Here is an 18,716-nt window from a genome sequence, read left to right on the forward strand (position 1 = left end):
CGTCAGCGTCCGCACGTAAACACAGCAACAGGAAGCAGCTTTGTGAAAATGACTTCTCTCAGGTTTGGTTCTGGAAATTAAAGTGTGATTTTTGATTAGATTATGTTTATGAACTGGTCGCGTATTTTATCCCCCTTGTTTAATCTCGTATCAGATCTCAGAGGGTTTTTTTTAATCCTAATTCAGACCTGTATTTACAAGGGCTCGTGCACTGGCTGGGCTAGCTGACCAACGGTTAGCCAGCTAGCTTAGAGGGCGAGCTGTATAGCCAAACATAAAACCAGGTCAAAATAATACATTAGAAATTATTTCGAAGTTGTAAATAGATGTTTAGAAGAATTATATTTCATCTAAAAATGGCAATTAAGAATGTAGGGTTGATAAACGTGCTTAATTTACCGTAGAAAGCCATTGACCTGGCACGAGCGTTTTCTCATTTCATTTCCTGCGCCTGCGCGTTGTATGACACGGATTATTATTATTATTATTATTATTATTATTATTATATTAATTATAATTTTATTAAAAAAAAACTTATTGTCGCGATTTGAAATGAAATGTGACTGTCGTGTTTTATTACATTTGTTCCAGTTAAGCTTTTGACACAGACGGACTGACAGGTCTGACCTGAAATACTATACAGTGGTTTAGATAAAGTTGTCAAATACATATCTTTCTAAATGCTCAGTAAGTTATCAAAAGTTGCCTGATGGTGCAATACACTGTATAATGTAGATTTTCATTTATTCGCCATGGTCGATCGAATGTCAAGACCGAATAGAAAGTAATCAGTTCTCATTTCCACAGATTTACATAGTACTGTATAATCCTCAATCCGGGTTATATTCTGTTGGCTGCACTCAGCAGCACTTCTCATCAGGATCAATACACTAAGGAAGGTAAGGGCTGGGTGTGATTCCCACCCAATGCCCAAATCCCAGCCACTGGATGCAGTGCCAGTCCCAAGCTACCATAAAATGGGAGGGTTGTGTGAGAAAGGGCATCTCAAATTCAAATTCTAATTTTATTTGTCACATACACAGTCATACGCAGTACGATATGTAGTAAATCTGGCATAAAACCTGTGCCAAGTTGTGTGTGGATTGGGTGGTCTACTGTGGCGACCCCTCTATGTTAGTAGCAGAAAGACTAACAACAACAACTCTAAGGAAGGTGAAAGTTTCTTTAAGAAAATCATTACTTGTGGCGAGACATTTATTCATCACTACTATCCTAAGATTAATCTGCAGAGTATGTAATGAAAACATCCTCAATCGCTGACTAAAAAAAGTTTTAAAGTCAATCATCAGTTGGAAAATTGACGCTTACAGTTTTCTGTGATTCTCAAGGGTCTGTATTGAAACCTTATCAGGAAAAAGGTTCAACAATCAACAGTGCTTGTTACAGTGAGATTCTTATTGAAAAGCTGTAGCCTTAAATTCGGATTAAATGAAGAGGTCTGCTATCCGTGGGTGTTGTGATCTTGCATGACGAGGCACGTCCGCACACTTCTCCCCACGCTGTGGACTCTCTGCAGAAAAAAATAATCTTCATCAAACTTCAACTGCATGTTCCCTATAGTCCTGATCTTGGTCCATCTGTCTTTTACTTAAATGGTCTTCTGAAAGCAGCCATACAAGGATTAAGATTAACTTCAAACACGGTGCATTTGTGGCTTGCAGCTCAGCCTAAAGCATTTTTAATCAGGGAATAGCTTGTTGACAGATGAACAAAGTGTATTAAAAAGCAAGGTGATTATATCAATTAATATAAATATAATAAATAGATTAATAAATTATAAAAAGATTTGTCTTTTCTAAAAGTGAATAAAAATATATTTTGCAGCCAAAGTATGGATAATTTTTTACTTGACTTTTTAAATCAAGAATTAGGACAAAAGGTTTTTACAAATGCATTAATATTTTATTACTTGTAAATACAGACAAAAGAAAAAGGTTTAATGAATGAATAATTAGTTCAAATTCAAATTTTATTTGTCACATACACAGTCATACACAGTAATATCCAGTGAAATGCTTAGACAACTGCGCGTGACCTTAAAATAAAAGACTATGAATAGAAAATAAATATGAAAAAGAAAACAGAAGGTAAATTTAACTAGGAAAGAATTAAGTAAAACATAAAATAAAATAACATAACTGTACAGTACAAAATATACAATATATGAAAAATATAGAAAAATAAGAGAAATAATTAACTGTGTGGGAAGGGCAAATAATGGTGTTCAGGTATTATTCATTGGAAACTGATTACTTGGTTCAATGTTTTTCAGAAAGCTGTTTGTTGGAAGTTGTTGATTAGTCATAGGTTGTTGGCATTAATTGGTTGTTAGGAGCAATGCTGATCATAAATAGGTTGGTGGGAATAGAGCTGATTCAGAGGAACCAGATTGTCGATTTTTAGGCATTGTGCATTTGATAAGACAAACCAAACATAAGGAATTTCGTACTAAGTAGCTATACTGTTCATGAGATTTCAATGATTTGCATTTCACTGAAAATATCTCATACACAGCAACGGTTATTATTTTTACCCGTCATGTTTGCTCCACACTCCAGTCCAGTAGGTGGCAGCATTGCATAAACTCAAGAAGAAGTGAAGCTCTCTCAGAAGCTGTGGTATATTTTGTAAAAACCCTTTAGGTCATTAAACATTAGAAAATGTATCCAAATAATAAAAAAAAACCTGTAACTTGATTCTGAATAGAAAACGCACCCCAACCAACAAAAGATCAGCATAATAAGTTAAATCATAAACATGTAGTTGGTAACATTGTTGATGAGTTGTTGTATTTTTGTAACCAGTGCTGTTCAGGTATTAGTCATTGGGTGCAGTGGTGATCAGTGATTGTTTTTTTGTCAAGTTGATGTGTGTGTGTGTGTGTGTGTGTGAGTATATATGTAGATGTTTTTTTGCAACTCTGTTAGTTAAAAACTTTTGATATAATCATTATATTTGAACAAAAAAAAATCTAAGAAGAAAATTTTTATGTTCAATTTATTCCAGATTGTATGGGAGGGTGACAACTCATTAACGTGCAACCGTGATCAGCCAGTAGTAAAGAGGCGGTGCGATGACGGAGTGCTTCCTGCCACCCAATAGCAGCCCTGCAGAGCAGCGGCGAGGGGCAGAGCATCAGAGCGGTGTGGCCCGGACCCCCAGTTCAGAAGAAATCAGCCCCACTAAATTCCCAGGACTGTACCGTACTGGTGAACCGTCACCTCCGCATGACGGACACCACCATGAGCCCCCCGACGCTGCCTCTGATGATGATAAGGAGCACAGCAAGAAGAAGAACAAGTTTAAGAAAAAGGAGAAACGCAGTAAGACTTTTCTTACTCTGGTCTTTTCTGGCTTTTTCTAGGTTGATGTTTAAAAGTAGCCAAAAATTTAGCTCACAGTACTGAATGGTACTCCCACTGCTACTCTGATACCATTAAAAGGTTTATGTGTTTTGTAACTTGTGACAGTGCATGTGGCATATTTTTTTATTAGCTTTCAGAGTAAAAATTTTAAAGGTGCACCAGTGGTAGTTACAGTACCCTGAATTATTTTTATTATTTTTAAAAGTTCTGTGGAACATCGTAACCCGATTTGGTCGTAGACCGATTCAGTTTTTTCCATAGGAATACATGTAAGTAGGATTAATCCGTTTTCTGTCACTAAGATCTATATTTACCTTTATGTATTTTGTTTATATCACAAAATATAAAACAAAGTATGAAAAAGCCTTATACAAAAGTAATACAGCACTAAATATCATTAAAACTGTACAGGAGAGAGCGAACACTTTACATTTTTACATGTATTGTTTGCGCACCTTTTTTAGGGAGACTCGCTGACTTGAAGGAATGGAGCAGGGGAAGATGGGTGGGGAGGAGGTTAGTGTTTGGAAAGAGTCCTCTTCTGTAAAAACACTACGTAATTCTCCTCTGGGGGGTTTCCCTCTCTTATTATTTATTAATTAATTTATTAATTTATTTGTATTTTGTTCTGATTTGACATCAGCTTTGTTTATGAAAATATTTGTGCAATAGTGGACTTACGTACAGTAAACTATTGACTGTGTTAAAGTTGCTTACTAGACTTTTTACATGCGTATACATACACACGCATTTACCCAAACATTATGTTAATGAACAGAGATGCCTGAATATACTACGAAGCTCACTGCTGCTACATACAGTCCAAAACTCTGTTGACACAGATTCTGTAGACAGCGACAGCGGTTTAGGACGAGTCCCGGTCGGACTTCTACAGAGCGCAATCGGTATTGACGTTTTGTCTAGGCTTCTTATTGGCCTCCTGTTGATTAGAGATGCTCCTAACGGCATTTAACAGGACATTTTGCGTTTTCATGCGGACAAAGATATTTTTTAAATGTAGGTTGTGTGGACAGAATTTTAATAAATAAATAGAAAAAACTTTCAAAGATACCCGGCTACGTGTGGGTTAAATATACATCCATAAAAAGACACAGCGTTATCGTTATCATAAGGTGTAGCACTCTGTTCGCCACAGTTTTGTTTGAATTATACTTCTTGGTAAAGGCTTGGTCACACCACTTTGCACGAAATTTTTTTATCATGTGCACGATCCGTGACCACTGATCAACTGTAGCTGGGTGACGCAGCCATTTAATGTCACCGCAACGTGGGGTAAACATCCACCAAAGGAATATTTATACAGACAAGAGAGAAACAATTGGATCAAGTGATAGCGTGGCTAATATTGAACTATTGATCAGATTATCAAAGGCTTACACCACTCCTCTAGTTCCGATTGAAAACTCTTTCCGATCCAGACAGCTCGGACTGTCCAGATAGAGGTGTTTACAAGAGCAGTTTTATTCCGATTGGGCTGTTATTCCAAATATAAGGGGAATATTAGGGTTCATATAATCACGTCTACAGTACATGTACACTACCGTTCCAAAGTTTGGGGTCACTTCCTAACTCCATGATCAATTTTTATTTCTTTCTACATTGTAAAGGAATGCTAAAGGCATCCAGAAAATGCATTAATCTCCTTTGAACAGTTAATGGTAAGATGTGTCTGCTACTTATGCTCTGTAAAGACTTCGTAATGCTGTTAATTGGTCATTTTTTAGGCTTTTAACTTTAAATGAACTTCTCTTCCGCGGCAGAGGTAGGTTTTGGTCTCGTCCTCCTGGGATGGCCTTTATGAGAGCCAGTTTTATTATGGTGCTTGACAGATTTTGCAAATGCACTTGACAATACTGTTCTTGCAAGAACTAATACAGAAATGTTCGACTACAGACCTGGCTTTGAAATAGTATGTTATTACCTTAATTTTATTAATTTATTTTTTTTATTATTTTTTTTACCTGCCATTTTTCTGCTCCTCACCAGTACAGGGCAGTATTGGATTAGCAGCCAATGGGGAAAAAAAGAAGTGATGCTCTTAAACAACACACATGCTTGAGAAGCAGTTTGTATTTTTTTTCGAAAGCCGTGGTGTTATTTTGTAACAACTCCTCAATTTTAGGTCATTTTACTTCATATATTTATCTAAATAATTTCATACAAAGTGTGCTTTATTCTGAATGGAAAACTGACCAGCTATAGTTGGTAACAGTGTTGATTAGTTATTGAAAAAACTCCAAGAACTCGGGACATCATGAGTGAATTTATCATAAAACTCAGAGTACGGAGAACTAAAGTTTAACCTTAGTATTAATGCTGATTTTAATCACATTTTTTTGGATCTTAAATGGTTAATATATTTTTTCCTTTTATTTTTGTATTTATTTTTGAGTTTTATTAGGTTTTAACATATCTATCTATCTATCTATCTATCTCAACAGTACTGTGCAAAAGTTTTAGGCACTATATTATCTTTATTAAAAATGTTGTTATATGTGTTTATTATTTTTGTCTGCATTATTATGTGCAAAACCATTTAATATTTCCACGCATGACTTTAATAAAAATTATTAAATAAATAACATTACAGAATAATATTTTCGCACCTGTAAAAAAAGCAACATATATGTAATGAGTTTCCCACACATAGAGGATACTTGGGCCACCTGCCCAAGTATATTTGCTCACCTTTTTAAAAACTCTGTCTCTGCCTGGAAGAACGATGTCACCCGCAATTCATTAACTAGTAGCGGACTAGTAGTTTCCTTTCATGCTACAGGTCCTGTACTTGTTAATACTGCTACTGTAAGAGAATTAAAGGCAGCGAATGTCAGTCAACATAAAAAGACTATGAATTGCATATTGACAGTTGCACAGTTTTGCATGGTGAACGGGCTCTTCTTTAAAATCTCAGAAGGATTAACCAATAAAACTTAAGTGGGATGGATTTCTGCTAAAAACACAGCATTTGTCAATGAAAAAAAAAAACGTATACAAAAGTTCTGCTGGCATGTGTCGACGGAGGAGGCTTCAGGCTTCAAACTGTGCCTTAGGGTTTTCTGATGTTGTGATAAAACCAAAGATAGCATTACTTTTAAAAGGTGTAAATTTTACTGCTGCCTGAATATGGAAATGCCATCACAAAATTGTTAAACTTTCAAAATGTGCAAATTATTATTATTTTTTGGGCACAAAAACAACCTAAAATAATTATAAAAATGAGTGATCTTATAAATCTGTATGTTGTAGGCTATTTTTGTGCTGACAGTATTGTCAATAAATGCTGTCCATGTGCACATTTAGTTTCCTAGTCTCCTTCCCCCTCCTGATATCAGACCTGAACAGGATGTTATGTGTAACAGCTCACATCAAAACATTCCCTCAGCGCATTCACAAGTTTCCTGTCAGAACCAATTTTCCTCAACAAACTAGATGTTGTGTGAATGTTTGTATTCACAGCTGTATTTTATTTGATTTCAGCTAGCCAGTGAGCTCTACACAGCATTGTGCTAATGCTGACAGTGATGTAGCTAGCTTAGCTAGTGTGCCCCCTCCCACAACAGGTATTTCATTTTTAGTTGCTAATTTATGAGTATTATATAATGATAATAAGCTGAATCAGGTATGGTACGATCTAACTAAGATTAAGATCTAACTAAGATTAAGTTAGCTATTTTATTGTGTAAATTAATAGGCAAGTTTCTAAGGTCAAAAAGGAAAATAAGAAAGTTTATTGTTATTGATGTTTAAAATATTTTCCACTTACTCATTCCATTTCAGATGCAATTTCTGTTCAAATTTCCCAACATTGTTAGAACATTCTGTGTACCATTGCCAAATTTCTGTTAGCCATAAAGTGGCGTTGTAACCTCAGACAGTTAATGAAAAATTATTAACAAATATAGTCTGGAATAAATGTAATATTAAGTCTTCCATTACTGGAATTCACTATACATGATGTTTGTTAATCATATGTTAACTTTTATTTAGACAGTTTTTCTTTTTCTTATCGTAATGGATAGCTGGATAGCTATTATAATGGATTAGCCTGCAAACTAGTTTATATTGTTAGTGTAATTATGCAAGGTAATGTTTGTATGTTTGTAATTGTAGCCTGTAAAACCTTTCTCCTTTTGTTTCTCATTCCTTTTTAAATTTTCTTAGTTGAAATGTTTAACCACACATTAAACTAGCAAACTATATAATTAGTTTTGTTTGCTAGACAAATAGTAAAAAGTATGTTCCTTTTTTGCAAGCTACCTAGCATTGGGGCTGTTGTATTGTAAATTAACCAAGTGTTAGTTTGGCTGCAAATGAGCTAATTAAAAACATTGGTTAACTTGGTTTGCTAACAAGTTAGTTACAGTTTAAATTAGTAAATTTAGCTAATTTATTATAATTTTAAAAACCATAATTAAATTTTATTTGCATGCAACAGGTTATTGTGATCACCAATATATATTAAAAAAACTTGTTTTTAAGAAAACGTGACTTTAAACTCTGGTTCATTTTGTGAATCAGTGAGAACACAATTGTTCCACGCTCGGGAATCCGAAAAGCAATACGGCGTACTTGGGTGTGGATTGAATCTTAATTAGATTGATTGTACCTGGGAATGTAAGTAGATCAATGTTTGTCAATGGTGCCTTCTGTCTCCTCCAAAATCTCTGTGGACGCGTAGCACGTGCCAATTTCATCTTTTAAATCCTTGGCTGTTAAAGTAAAAGGTGCGACATTCATTTCTAAATATTAATAATATGAGGCGGATCAGATCAGCATAGTATGATGCAGATCGATCCCTGCCATCCGTTTTCACCCAAATAAGGATGGGTTCTCTGTTGATTCTGGTTCCTCTCAAGATTTCTTCCTACTGCCATCTCAGGCAGTTTTTCCTTGCCACTGTCGCGTCGTCTTCGGCTCGCTCGTCAGGAACAGTCTTATCGTTTTGATTCATAGACATACACATTTACATTTCATACGAACTTAAATAATTATTTTGATTGTGTAAAGCTGCTTTGCGACAATGTCAATTGTTAAAAGCGCTATACAAATAAAATTGAAATGTAATTAAATTGAGGGGAAAAATCACTTTGGTGATGTATCGACACACTAAAACCAAAATTGATTGTTAGAATATGTATTTTTTTATTCAGATATGTTTGCATTTAAGGTAAAAAGTTTAGTAACAAATTTTGTAAAAAACATTCCTCCTTGTAATCCCCATACCTATTAGGCATAGCATGAAAGTTAATTTCCTTATTCTCTTCTTCTGTGTTACATTGCGCAATCTTTCCTGGGCACGTTTGCCTGCCTGATGTTAAAACGCCCTTAATGCTTAGGCTTATTGCTGGTGGCTACACTTTAAGCTGGAAACACAGAGGAAATTACTTTCTGCACCCCAGAGACAGCATTTACTACTCTTGGCCTTTTGATATTTTTTGTATTTTGTTTTTATTATTTTTATTAGTAGCTATGATTTTTTGGTTGATTGAGCTAATATTGCTACATTCATGTTGGAACTGGACTTAAGTAGCTTATTTATGCTTTATTTAAGCCAAATTAGAACTAGTTGGATCTGATAGACATTAATCATCGGTACTGTCTAGTTTCTGTTCTGCTTTGGTCAACGTTGATCAGTTCTATAATTATATTTCATAGAATAAGAACATTCGATGCACGAGGTTCTCCACGCTGGCCGAATGTGTCAGATTTTACCCCGTAGCTCTATTTTCCACCCACTTCCTAAATTTAGCCAACCTATTGCAAGGAAACAGGAAGCGATGGACAGTTTGAGGACACACCCTTTCAGTCCCTGTCCTCTGTGGGTGTGTATTTGTGGCAGAGCCGCACCTCTGCCAGGAGCTCTCTAAGGAGACAGCCTCATAAGCGCTGGTTGATGGGTTCTGATCGCTGTTATGAGCTCAGTTACTGAGAGTACGCTTTGCAAAGTGAGTGTCATGCCTCCAAATATGGAGCACTAAATAGAGAGCGGGAGCAGTATTCTCACAGGGAATAGTGCTGAATTGTGAGCTGACCTCATTTAAGGGTTTTATTTTTTTTTTTTATCTCCCCATCTATCTTCTATTTTTTTTTTTTGGTCATGGCTCACCTTGAGGAAGATTGGCTGGAGGAGAGAGTAGAGAGAGGAGAGAGGAGGTAGCAAGAGATATTTTTCACAGCTTTGTAATCTGCCTGATTGCCTATTATGGTATAGTTCGGTAGAGTTCTACCTCTAATTCTTATTATTTATTCTTTTTAAATTTGTGTTTATTTCTTTCTCTTTTGTAGCTGAGGGCTACGCTGCCTTTCAGGAGGATAGCTCGGCTGACGAGGCCGAGAGCCCATCCAAGATGAAGCGCTCTAAAGGCATCCACGTGTTCAAAAAGCCCAGCTTCTCTAAGAAGAAAGAGAAGGACTTTAAAGTGAAGGAGAAGGGCCCTAAAGAGGAGAAGGCCAAGGACAAGAAGTCTAAAGACTTGACTGCAGCTGATGTCGTCAAACAGTGGAAGGAGAAGAAGAAGAAGAAGAAGCCAAGCACTGCGGAACCCGAGCCCGTCACAGTGGAGACTCCGGCTACAGTCAGACCAATTTTCGGCGCGCCGTTGGGTGAAGCAGTGAGGAGGACAGCGCTGTATGACGGAATCCAGCTCCCTGCCGTTTTTCGCGAGTGCATTGACTACATTGAGAGCTATGGCATGAAGTGCGAAGGCATCTACCGCGTCTCAGGTAAGCTTTTTCTCTAACCAGCACCTATACTTCATCAATGTACAAACCAATTTTCAAGGCATTCTCAGTGTTTTGCAAATTAGTATTAAAGTCAAATACAATTGACTGGCTTTAGTCGTTGTTTTTTATTCCCGATTGGTAGCTGTTGCATGATGGGAAAGGAGGAGATCTTGATCCTTTCTTTCACTCTCTGCAGGAATGAAGTCGAAAGTGGATGAGCTGAAGGCAGCGTACGACCGGGAAGAGTGCCCATGCCTGGAGGAGTACGAGCCACACACTGTGGCCAGCCTAATGAAGCAGTACCTGCGCGAGTTACCCGACAACCTCCTGGGAAGAGATCTGGCTTCACGATTCGAGGACGCGTGCGGTCGCTCCAGCGAGGCAGAGAAGCTGCACGAGTTCCAGCGGCTGCTGACTGAAGTTCCTGACGGAAGCAGGCTGCTCTTGTCATGGCTCATCACTCATATGGACCACGTGATCGCTCATGAGATGGACACCAAGATGAACATCCAAAACATCTCCATTGTGCTCAATCCCACGGTGCAGGTGAGATTGATTTAAAGATGCAGTTTGTCGTTTTGAAAAATGTTTCCACACAGAATACACTTTTGCCTTGCAGTAGATCGGGGTAGATGTTTGTTTTTCAATTTTATGCTTCTTTATATATTTTAAGTAGGACCTCCTGTCAGAGCAGAGCTATATCATATCATGATATCAAGTCTATATGATATTACAGTAAACAACTAACAATAAGCAAAGCATTTTATATGTTGCACTTGTGTGTGTGTGTGTGTGTGTGTGTGTATATATATATATATATATATATATATATATATATATATATATATATATAACTGTGAGGTCAATAAGTATTTGATCACCCTGTGATTTTCATGCAGAGGTCTACAATTTTCAGCATAGGTGCTTTTCCACTAAGAGAGACAGAATCTAAAAAGGAAAATCCGGAAATCACATTGTATGATTTTTTTTAACAATTTATTTGTGAATTACTGTGTCAAATAATTATTTGATTACTTGCTTACTAGCCAGATTTCTGACCCTCAAGAGACTTATTTTGCTTTTAAATAGTCCATATGCTTTTTACGGAGCCACTTCTTGGTTTTCCTGGCTGTGTGCTTTGGGTCATTGTCATGTTGAAAGACCCAGCCACTATGCATCTTTAATACTCTGATTGAGGGAAGGAGGTTTTTGCCCAATATGTCACAATACATAGCCCTGTTTGTTGTTGTTGTTCTTTCGGCTGCTCCCGGCAAGGGGGCGCCATAGCGGAATATCCAGTCCGCACTACAACTTGGCACAGGTTTTACGCCGGATGCCCTTCCTGACGCAACCCTCCTATTTTATCCGGGCTTGGGACCGGCACTGCATCCAGCCCCGGGGACAGCCCCGTTTATCCTCTCCTTAATACAATGCAGTCATCCTGTCCCCTGTGCAGAAAAACACCCCCAGAGCATGATGCTTCCAGCCCCATGCTTCCAGCTCCTTCCGTGTAGTTCTGGACTGATTCTTCACCATTCATAGCATCATTGATCCCCCATGTATCTACCTAGACTTTGGCTGATTGTGGGGTGCGCAGGTGTCTTTATGACAGCTAACGACCTCAAACAGGTGCTACTAATTTAGAATCATGAGCAGAGTGTAGCTGGACCCTTTAAAAGCAAAATAACAGGTCTTTAAGGTTCAGAAATCTGACTGATAAGCAAGTCAATACTTATTTGACACAGTAATTCACAAATAAATTGTTAAAAAAAACCTACAATGTGATTTCTGGATTTTTCTTTTTCAGATTTTGTCGCTCACAGTGGAAATGCACCTATGCTAAAATTGTAGACCCCTCCATGATCCCCTCCAAAGTAAGAGAACTTGCAAAATCACAGGGTGATCAAATACTTATTGACGTCACTGTATATATATATATATATATATATATATATATCATTATTACAAAACATATTGTATATTGTTAAAACAACTTACAGGTTTTCAGTATGTGAAACACAAGAATTTGTGGTGTCTCTATAAAGTATTTCTTGTCCATTTGATGTGATATGAGGGAGATTTAGGACAAGCTTTTGTGCTATAAACACATCTTTTTGTCAGTTTTTTTCTGTACTTGTACTTGTCTCGCATAGATTATTGAAAACTCTTTCTTCTTCTGTATACAGATAGGAAACCGTGTGCTGTATGTCTTCTTTACCCATGTGCGTGAGCTTTTCGGTGATGTGGCTCTAAAACCAGTGGTGCATCCTCTGCGGTGGTCCAATGTAGCCACCATGCCAGCCTTGCCCGATACCCAGGAGAGTATTAAAGAGGAGATCCGAAGACAGGTAAGCTTGTAATGAAGCTAAATAATACAGCATACACACCTTCACTCGCATTTATATTTGAATGAACTAGATATGTGCTTGAAACTGCGTGAAAACCAACAGAGGGAAGTGCAGTTTATTTTGGTCACATTTGCATATTTTATATAAGGAAGTATGCAAAGTGTAATGGGGGGTGGGGGGTGGATGGAGTGTGTGTCACAAGGAAATGCACAAAATACAAATGAGGTTAGGTGTTTCAGCTGTGACTTGTAATATAAAACTAAAAAAAAGAAGGGAGCACTGGGGGGTGAAACAAACCCTGACACATTGTCAGTGCTCAGAAATTAGCTGTTATATAATGACTGTTTGCAAGAAAAACAATGTGATGTGTATTATACGTGCATGTGTTTGTTTTTTCCTGCAGGAGTTCCTGCTGAATCGCCTCCACAGAGACTTGCAAGCTGGAATAAAGGACCTGTCCAAAGAGGAGCGCCTGTGGGAGGTGCAGCGTATCCTAACTGCTCTCAAACGCAAACTACGTGAGGCCAAGAGACAAGTACGTGCTTGCACACATGCACACAAACATGCGCACTCAACCTATCACTTTGAACTAATTACCAGTGTTAAAAGGTTAATTGCCATCCAAAACAGCATGATTTAAAACAATTTATAAAATAAAGACACTGCAGCCAGGGAGGGCACTGGTGGCTCAGTAGTAGGTGTTTTGCCTGCCATGCGGAAAAGCCTGGGTTCGATTCCCAGCCAGTTCCCAAACCCCAGCCACTGGATGCAGTGCCAGTCCCAAGCCTGGATAAAATGGGAGGGTTGCGTCAGGAAGGGCAAGTTGTAGTGCGGATTGGATATTCCGCTGTGGCGCCCCCTTGTCGGGAGCGGCCGAAAGACCAACAGCAAAGACACTGCAGCCAGGGGTTTATTTCGTTCTTAGTTTGTGCAAGTTGGTCACAATGCTAAAACCTATATTTAAAAAAACATAAGCGTATAATTATCATTAAAAAATCTAAAACATATTCAGTATTAAATTGTAATAGTAAAAATAAGCTCTTGTTTAAATTGCTTCCATTTTCAAATACTAAGAAAATGGTTACACACTGACAGATTTAGCCAAACAAATGACACTGGCGTTATGTTTTTTCTTTCCATGTACTCTCTTCTTTAAATAATGATATCATTTTCTGTTCTTTTCATACACGCACAGGAATGTGAGAGTAAGATAGCACAAGAGATTGCTAGCCTGTCTAAAGAAGACGTGTCCAAAGAGGAGATGTCTGAGAATGAAGAAGAGGTCCTAAACATTCTCCTGGCTCAGGTGAGATCAAAGCATTTTTGTGTTATGTTCAGTGTTAAACTAAACAAGGTGTTTTGGATGCTCCATTTGTTTGTTCGAAAGCATCTCATTTGCTTATTATACTATTGCATCTATTTACAAAAATGTACAAAAAACAAAAGTGCTTCTTGAGTGCAAGGTATGAACTGTTGGCTTCTTCTGTAGGAGAACGAGATCCTCACTGAGCAGGAGGAGCTAATCGCTTTAGAGCAGGTCCTGCGCAGACAGATCGCCACAGAGAAGGAAGAGATCGAACGACTGCGGGCTGAGATTGCTGACATCCAGAGGTATATTATTAGTCTTTAACACCCCCAGTTTACTCTTCATCATATAGTATAAAATTTGCAGTCACTGTTTTTAGAGTTACATAAGCAGCAGAAATACCATGATCAGCCATAACTTTAATACTACCACCAGTTGAACTGAACAACATTTGATCACCAACTATATGCCACAACTGGTACAAACTTTGGTGACAGGATCTTGTGCACCCTCTCAGGATCTACAGTGGCAGAGTTAATCCGCTTTAGTTTGGCAGCTAGCTTGGAAAGTATCCATCATCTTATGCTAGCATTTCAGTTATGACAACATACTGTAAACATACGATTTATTTCGTAGAGTTTCCACACCAAATATCTTTATTTATTGCTGCCGTGCTGCTGCATAATCGAATGACTGACTTGGCTAGCCAGGAGAAATATGGATAATTCTCCTCCCAGCTTCATGAGCAGCAGGTTTTTTCATTTGTTCATTAACTTTTTCATAATTTTTTTTGGCACATCAGCAGTGATCATGATTTTTGCCCACCATCAGTATTATCTAGCTACCTTGAGTTTTTGGCACTGGATTTCTTAAGCAGTAATATGAGAAATGAATGAGCACTATAGTTGTGGCACTAACAACATGACTGAGTTCAGTATTTATATACTGCGTTCCAAATTATTACGCAAATAATATCTTCAAGTCATCAACCTTTAGGTTAGTATAATTAAAATTTTATTGAACAAACCTCCTAATGATGGTAATATTAATTTCAAAAATAAAAAACCTAAAACGCACTGTACCAAATTATTATGCACAACAGAGTTAGAACATTTTATAGGTTGTTAAAGAAGATAAATGGGCTTTCGTTGAATTTGCAGCATTATGAAGAAATATTTACTGAAATCAAAAGCTGTTTAAATTAAAAACATCCTAACAGGGCATGTTACATCTTAACATACTGTAGGACTCCTTTTTTAATATCACCTTCACAATTTTTGCATCCATTGAACTTGTGAGTTTTTGGACTGTTTCTGCTGGAATTTCTTTGCAGGATGTTAGAATAGCCTCCCAGAGCTGCCTTCCACCCAAGATCTTTTGCTTGAGGATGCTCCAAAGGTTCTCAATAGGGTTGAGGTTAGGGGAGGATGGTGGCCACACCATGAGTTTTTCATCTTTTATGCCCATAGCAGGCAATGACACGAAGATATTCTTTGCAGCATGAAATAGTGCATTGTCATGCATGAAGATAATTTTGCTCCAAAAGGCACGGTTCTTCTTTTTGTACCATGGAAGAAAGTTAAAAAAAATATATACTTTGCAGAGGTCATTTTCACACCTTCAGGGACCCTAAAGGGGCCTACCAGCTCTCTCCCCATGATTCCGGTCCAAAACATGACTCCGCTACCTCCTTGTTGACGTCGCAGCCTTGTTGGGACATGGTGGCCATCCGCCAACCATCCACTACTCCATTCATCTGGACCATCCAGGGTTGCACGACACTCATCAGTAAACAAGACTAGTCTTCACGTATGTTTAGGACCGCTGCAACCGTTTCTGCTTGTGAGCATTCCTTAGGGGTGCAGAATAGTACAGTAGGAATAGTACAGGATCCTACACTTTAAGGCACCAGCAGCTTCAAATACCTGTTTGCTGCTTTGTAATGGCATTTTAGCAGCTTCTCTCTTAATCTGATGAATTTGTCTGGCAGAAACTTTCCTCATTCTGCCTTTATCTGCACGAACCTCTCTGTACTCTGAATCAGCCTTAAATGTCTTCACAGTATGATGATCACACTTAAGTTTTCATAAATATCTAATGTTTTCATACCTTGTCCAAGACATTGCACTATTTGACCCTTTTTTTTCAGCAGAGAGATCCTTTTTCATTCTCATATTGCTTGAAACCTCTGGCCTGCTTAATAATGTGGATCACTTCTGTACTTTTCCTTTAATTGGCCCCATCTGGCAAACAAATTATTACAGGTGTCTGAGATTTATTTTAGTGATCCAAAGAGCGCTGAGACACAATACTATCCATGAGTTAAATTTAATGTTTGACACTTGCACCCAATTTGCATAATAAGTTGGAACGCTGTGTATATTTTATATATAAACATTTATTCAAAAAGTTTTGTCCTGTGCCCCAGATTTTTCCTACTTGCAAGTCTTTATAATGTTAAGAAAAAGAGAGCCATCAAACATTGCATTTTTAGAGCATGTAATTTAAGTTCAGTTGGAATTGAAGTGTGGTGTCACGGTGGCATAGTGGTTAGCGCCGTGGCCTCGCACCTCCAGGGTTGAGGATTCGATTACCGCCTTGGGTCTGTATGTGTAGAGTTTGCATGTTCTCCCCATGCTGGGTGGATTTCCTCCAGGTACTCCGATTTCCTCCCACAGTCAAACGACATGCAAATTAAGATGAAATTGCCCGTAGTGTGTGAATGAGTTTACAGTATGGTGTGTGCATGTGTGCCCTGCAAAGGATTGACCCAAAGTTTCCTGGGATAGTCTCCAGGCTTCCTGTGACCCTGTATGGATAAGCACTGTAGAGGATGAATTAATGAATCAACGGAATATAAATGTTAGGAAAATGCTGGTATCTAACCACTACACCATTCTCATGCACACACACACACTTACTCTCACATACAGCCGGCAGCAGGGGCGAAGTGAGACAGAGGAGTACTCATCAGACAGTGAGAGTGAGAGCGAGGACGAGGAGGAGCTGCAGATTATTCTCGAAGACCTACAGAAGCAGAATGAAGAGCTAGAGGTGAGAGAAAGAGTTGATAAAAAGGGGAAGAAAGTAAAATGACTCTCTGTTTATTTTAGAAGTTTTGATTTGATGCTGAGCCCTAAAACAAATTTCTTTTATAATAATTTGTTTAAAACAATGAGATATGTACTTGATAATAATAATAATATGTTATTATAATGTTTTTATTTTATTATTGCTCAGTACTGTGTGCTTTCTCTTCACAGAACAAGAACACTCATCTGAACCAGGCCATCCATGAGGAACAAGAGGCTATTTTGGAGCTCCGTGTTCAGCTCCGCCTCCTTCAGAGCCAAAAGCTGCAGCAAGATCACACAGCTCCTCCCACAGCAGAGCAGGCCCCGCCCACACAGCCCAGCCCAGAGGAGCGATCCAGAGCCGACGAGCCGATCAAACGCACCGCACCGGTATCCGTAACAGCCCCCGGCGATACTAATGCTGCTGCTTCTACAGCTCCAGCCAATGGCAAGCCGGGAAAAGACACTTTAAAAGCTTCACCAAGTAAAACATACGCAGTTAATCAAAATCCATAAATATAGATGGAACACGTGATCGTCATCTGTTGTGTTGTGGCCAGTCAGCCTGTGCACTCACTCACAGTATATTTATTTAACATAAATTTGATTAGGATTATTTTTTTCTGTTCCCCCCCAAAAAACACAGATTTCTATTATTTTTTAAATCATTCTGGGAAAGTATTTATATGAATGAGCTACTTGCAAGAAAATGTTTTCAATTTATTTCTTAAAGGGGATGACAAAATATTGGTCTCTTCATTTCTCTTCATGTTTGTTTTTAAGGGGTCCACGCCCAGGATTAAGATATATTATTTCCAAATAAGTGTTTGCCCGTATGTGTGTGCATGTATGTGTATGTAAGAGAGAGAGAGAGAAACCACTGTGCCATAGGTGAATAACTGTAACAAAGCCGAAGTTTTACACTAAAGAAATAAAATGGATCCGACAAAGAAGTTCAGATCAGATGCTCTTATTTTATGAATTTTCGTTATTTAAATATCTGTTCGTTTGATTATATATCTATCATATGTGTTCTTTCTAAACTGAAATAAAGTGCAAATGTACAGTGCATAAACATCTGGTTATAATTAGCTGATGGTCACATTTTCAACATGTTTGGGTTTAAAAAGTTTCATATTATGTTTGCAAAGTCTTTTTACACTTTATCTATCATTCATCATGCAATTATCTAATAGCTCCTTAAGGGTGTGTGTTTTTTTAATTTTATTATTATTATTAATTATTGTTACAAATAAGTTGTCTTTCTAATTGATTATTTGTGGCTGCTTTGGGGAAGTAAATATATAATGTGTTCCACCGGAACGTAGAGAATGTTGTCCAAATGACACTTAACTATATATAACCAGTTTCCTCTTTTAATTTCTTCGTTTCTTTTTTTATGCTCGTGTTATCAAAACTAGGAGATTATTCTGTTATATCTTCTTACCACTGAAACTGTTTGTCATGCTCTGAATGTGGCTTTTAGTAGCGCCTTGTCCTTGTTAACAGACAGATGCTGAAAAATAAAATAAAAATATTATGTCTGGAAAAAAGGGTTCCAGTGCAATGTATTTGGTGGGTGGTTACTATGGTAACCAAACAAGAAGACAAGTAAGAATGGAGAACATGTCAGTTTCTGACCCTGGACCTAGATTGACCTAATACTTAAAAGGAATGGCAGAAGGCTGCATTAACTTTTTACAAACGTGGTATAATGAGTTACAGCAGCAGAACAGATTATGCTCCACTCATGCCAGCCAAGAAAAGGAATCTGAAGCTACAGCTTGCATTGGCTCAGTTAGAATGGATTGAAAATTGAAAAAAGACCAAGCAATGTTTTTATAATAGTCACCTG

The 18,716-nt window shown here is 37.8% G+C and overlaps 1 protein-coding gene across 1 annotated transcript; it reads left to right on the forward strand.

Moving 5' to 3' along the window:
* ralbp1 (ralA binding protein 1) lies at positions 1-18,408 on the forward strand. The gene is made up of 10 exons (XM_053487007.1): positions 1-62; positions 3,028-3,344; positions 9,696-10,133; positions 10,330-10,679; positions 12,320-12,481; positions 12,885-13,016; positions 13,677-13,787; positions 13,971-14,092; positions 16,721-16,841; positions 17,051-18,408. Exons 2-10 carry the CDS (start codon positions 3,095-3,097, stop codon positions 17,375-17,377), a joined length of 2,013 nt encoding a protein of 670 aa, XP_053342982.1. The 5' UTR covers positions 1-62; positions 3,028-3,094; the 3' UTR covers positions 17,378-18,408.
* The last annotated feature ends 308 nt before the right edge of the window (positions 18,409-18,716 follow it).

This window comes from Clarias gariepinus, chromosome 25 (genome assembly GCF_024256425.1).
Source record: "Clarias gariepinus isolate MV-2021 ecotype Netherlands chromosome 25, CGAR_prim_01v2, whole genome shotgun sequence".
NCBI lineage: Eukaryota > Metazoa > Chordata > Actinopteri > Siluriformes > Clariidae > Clarias > Clarias gariepinus.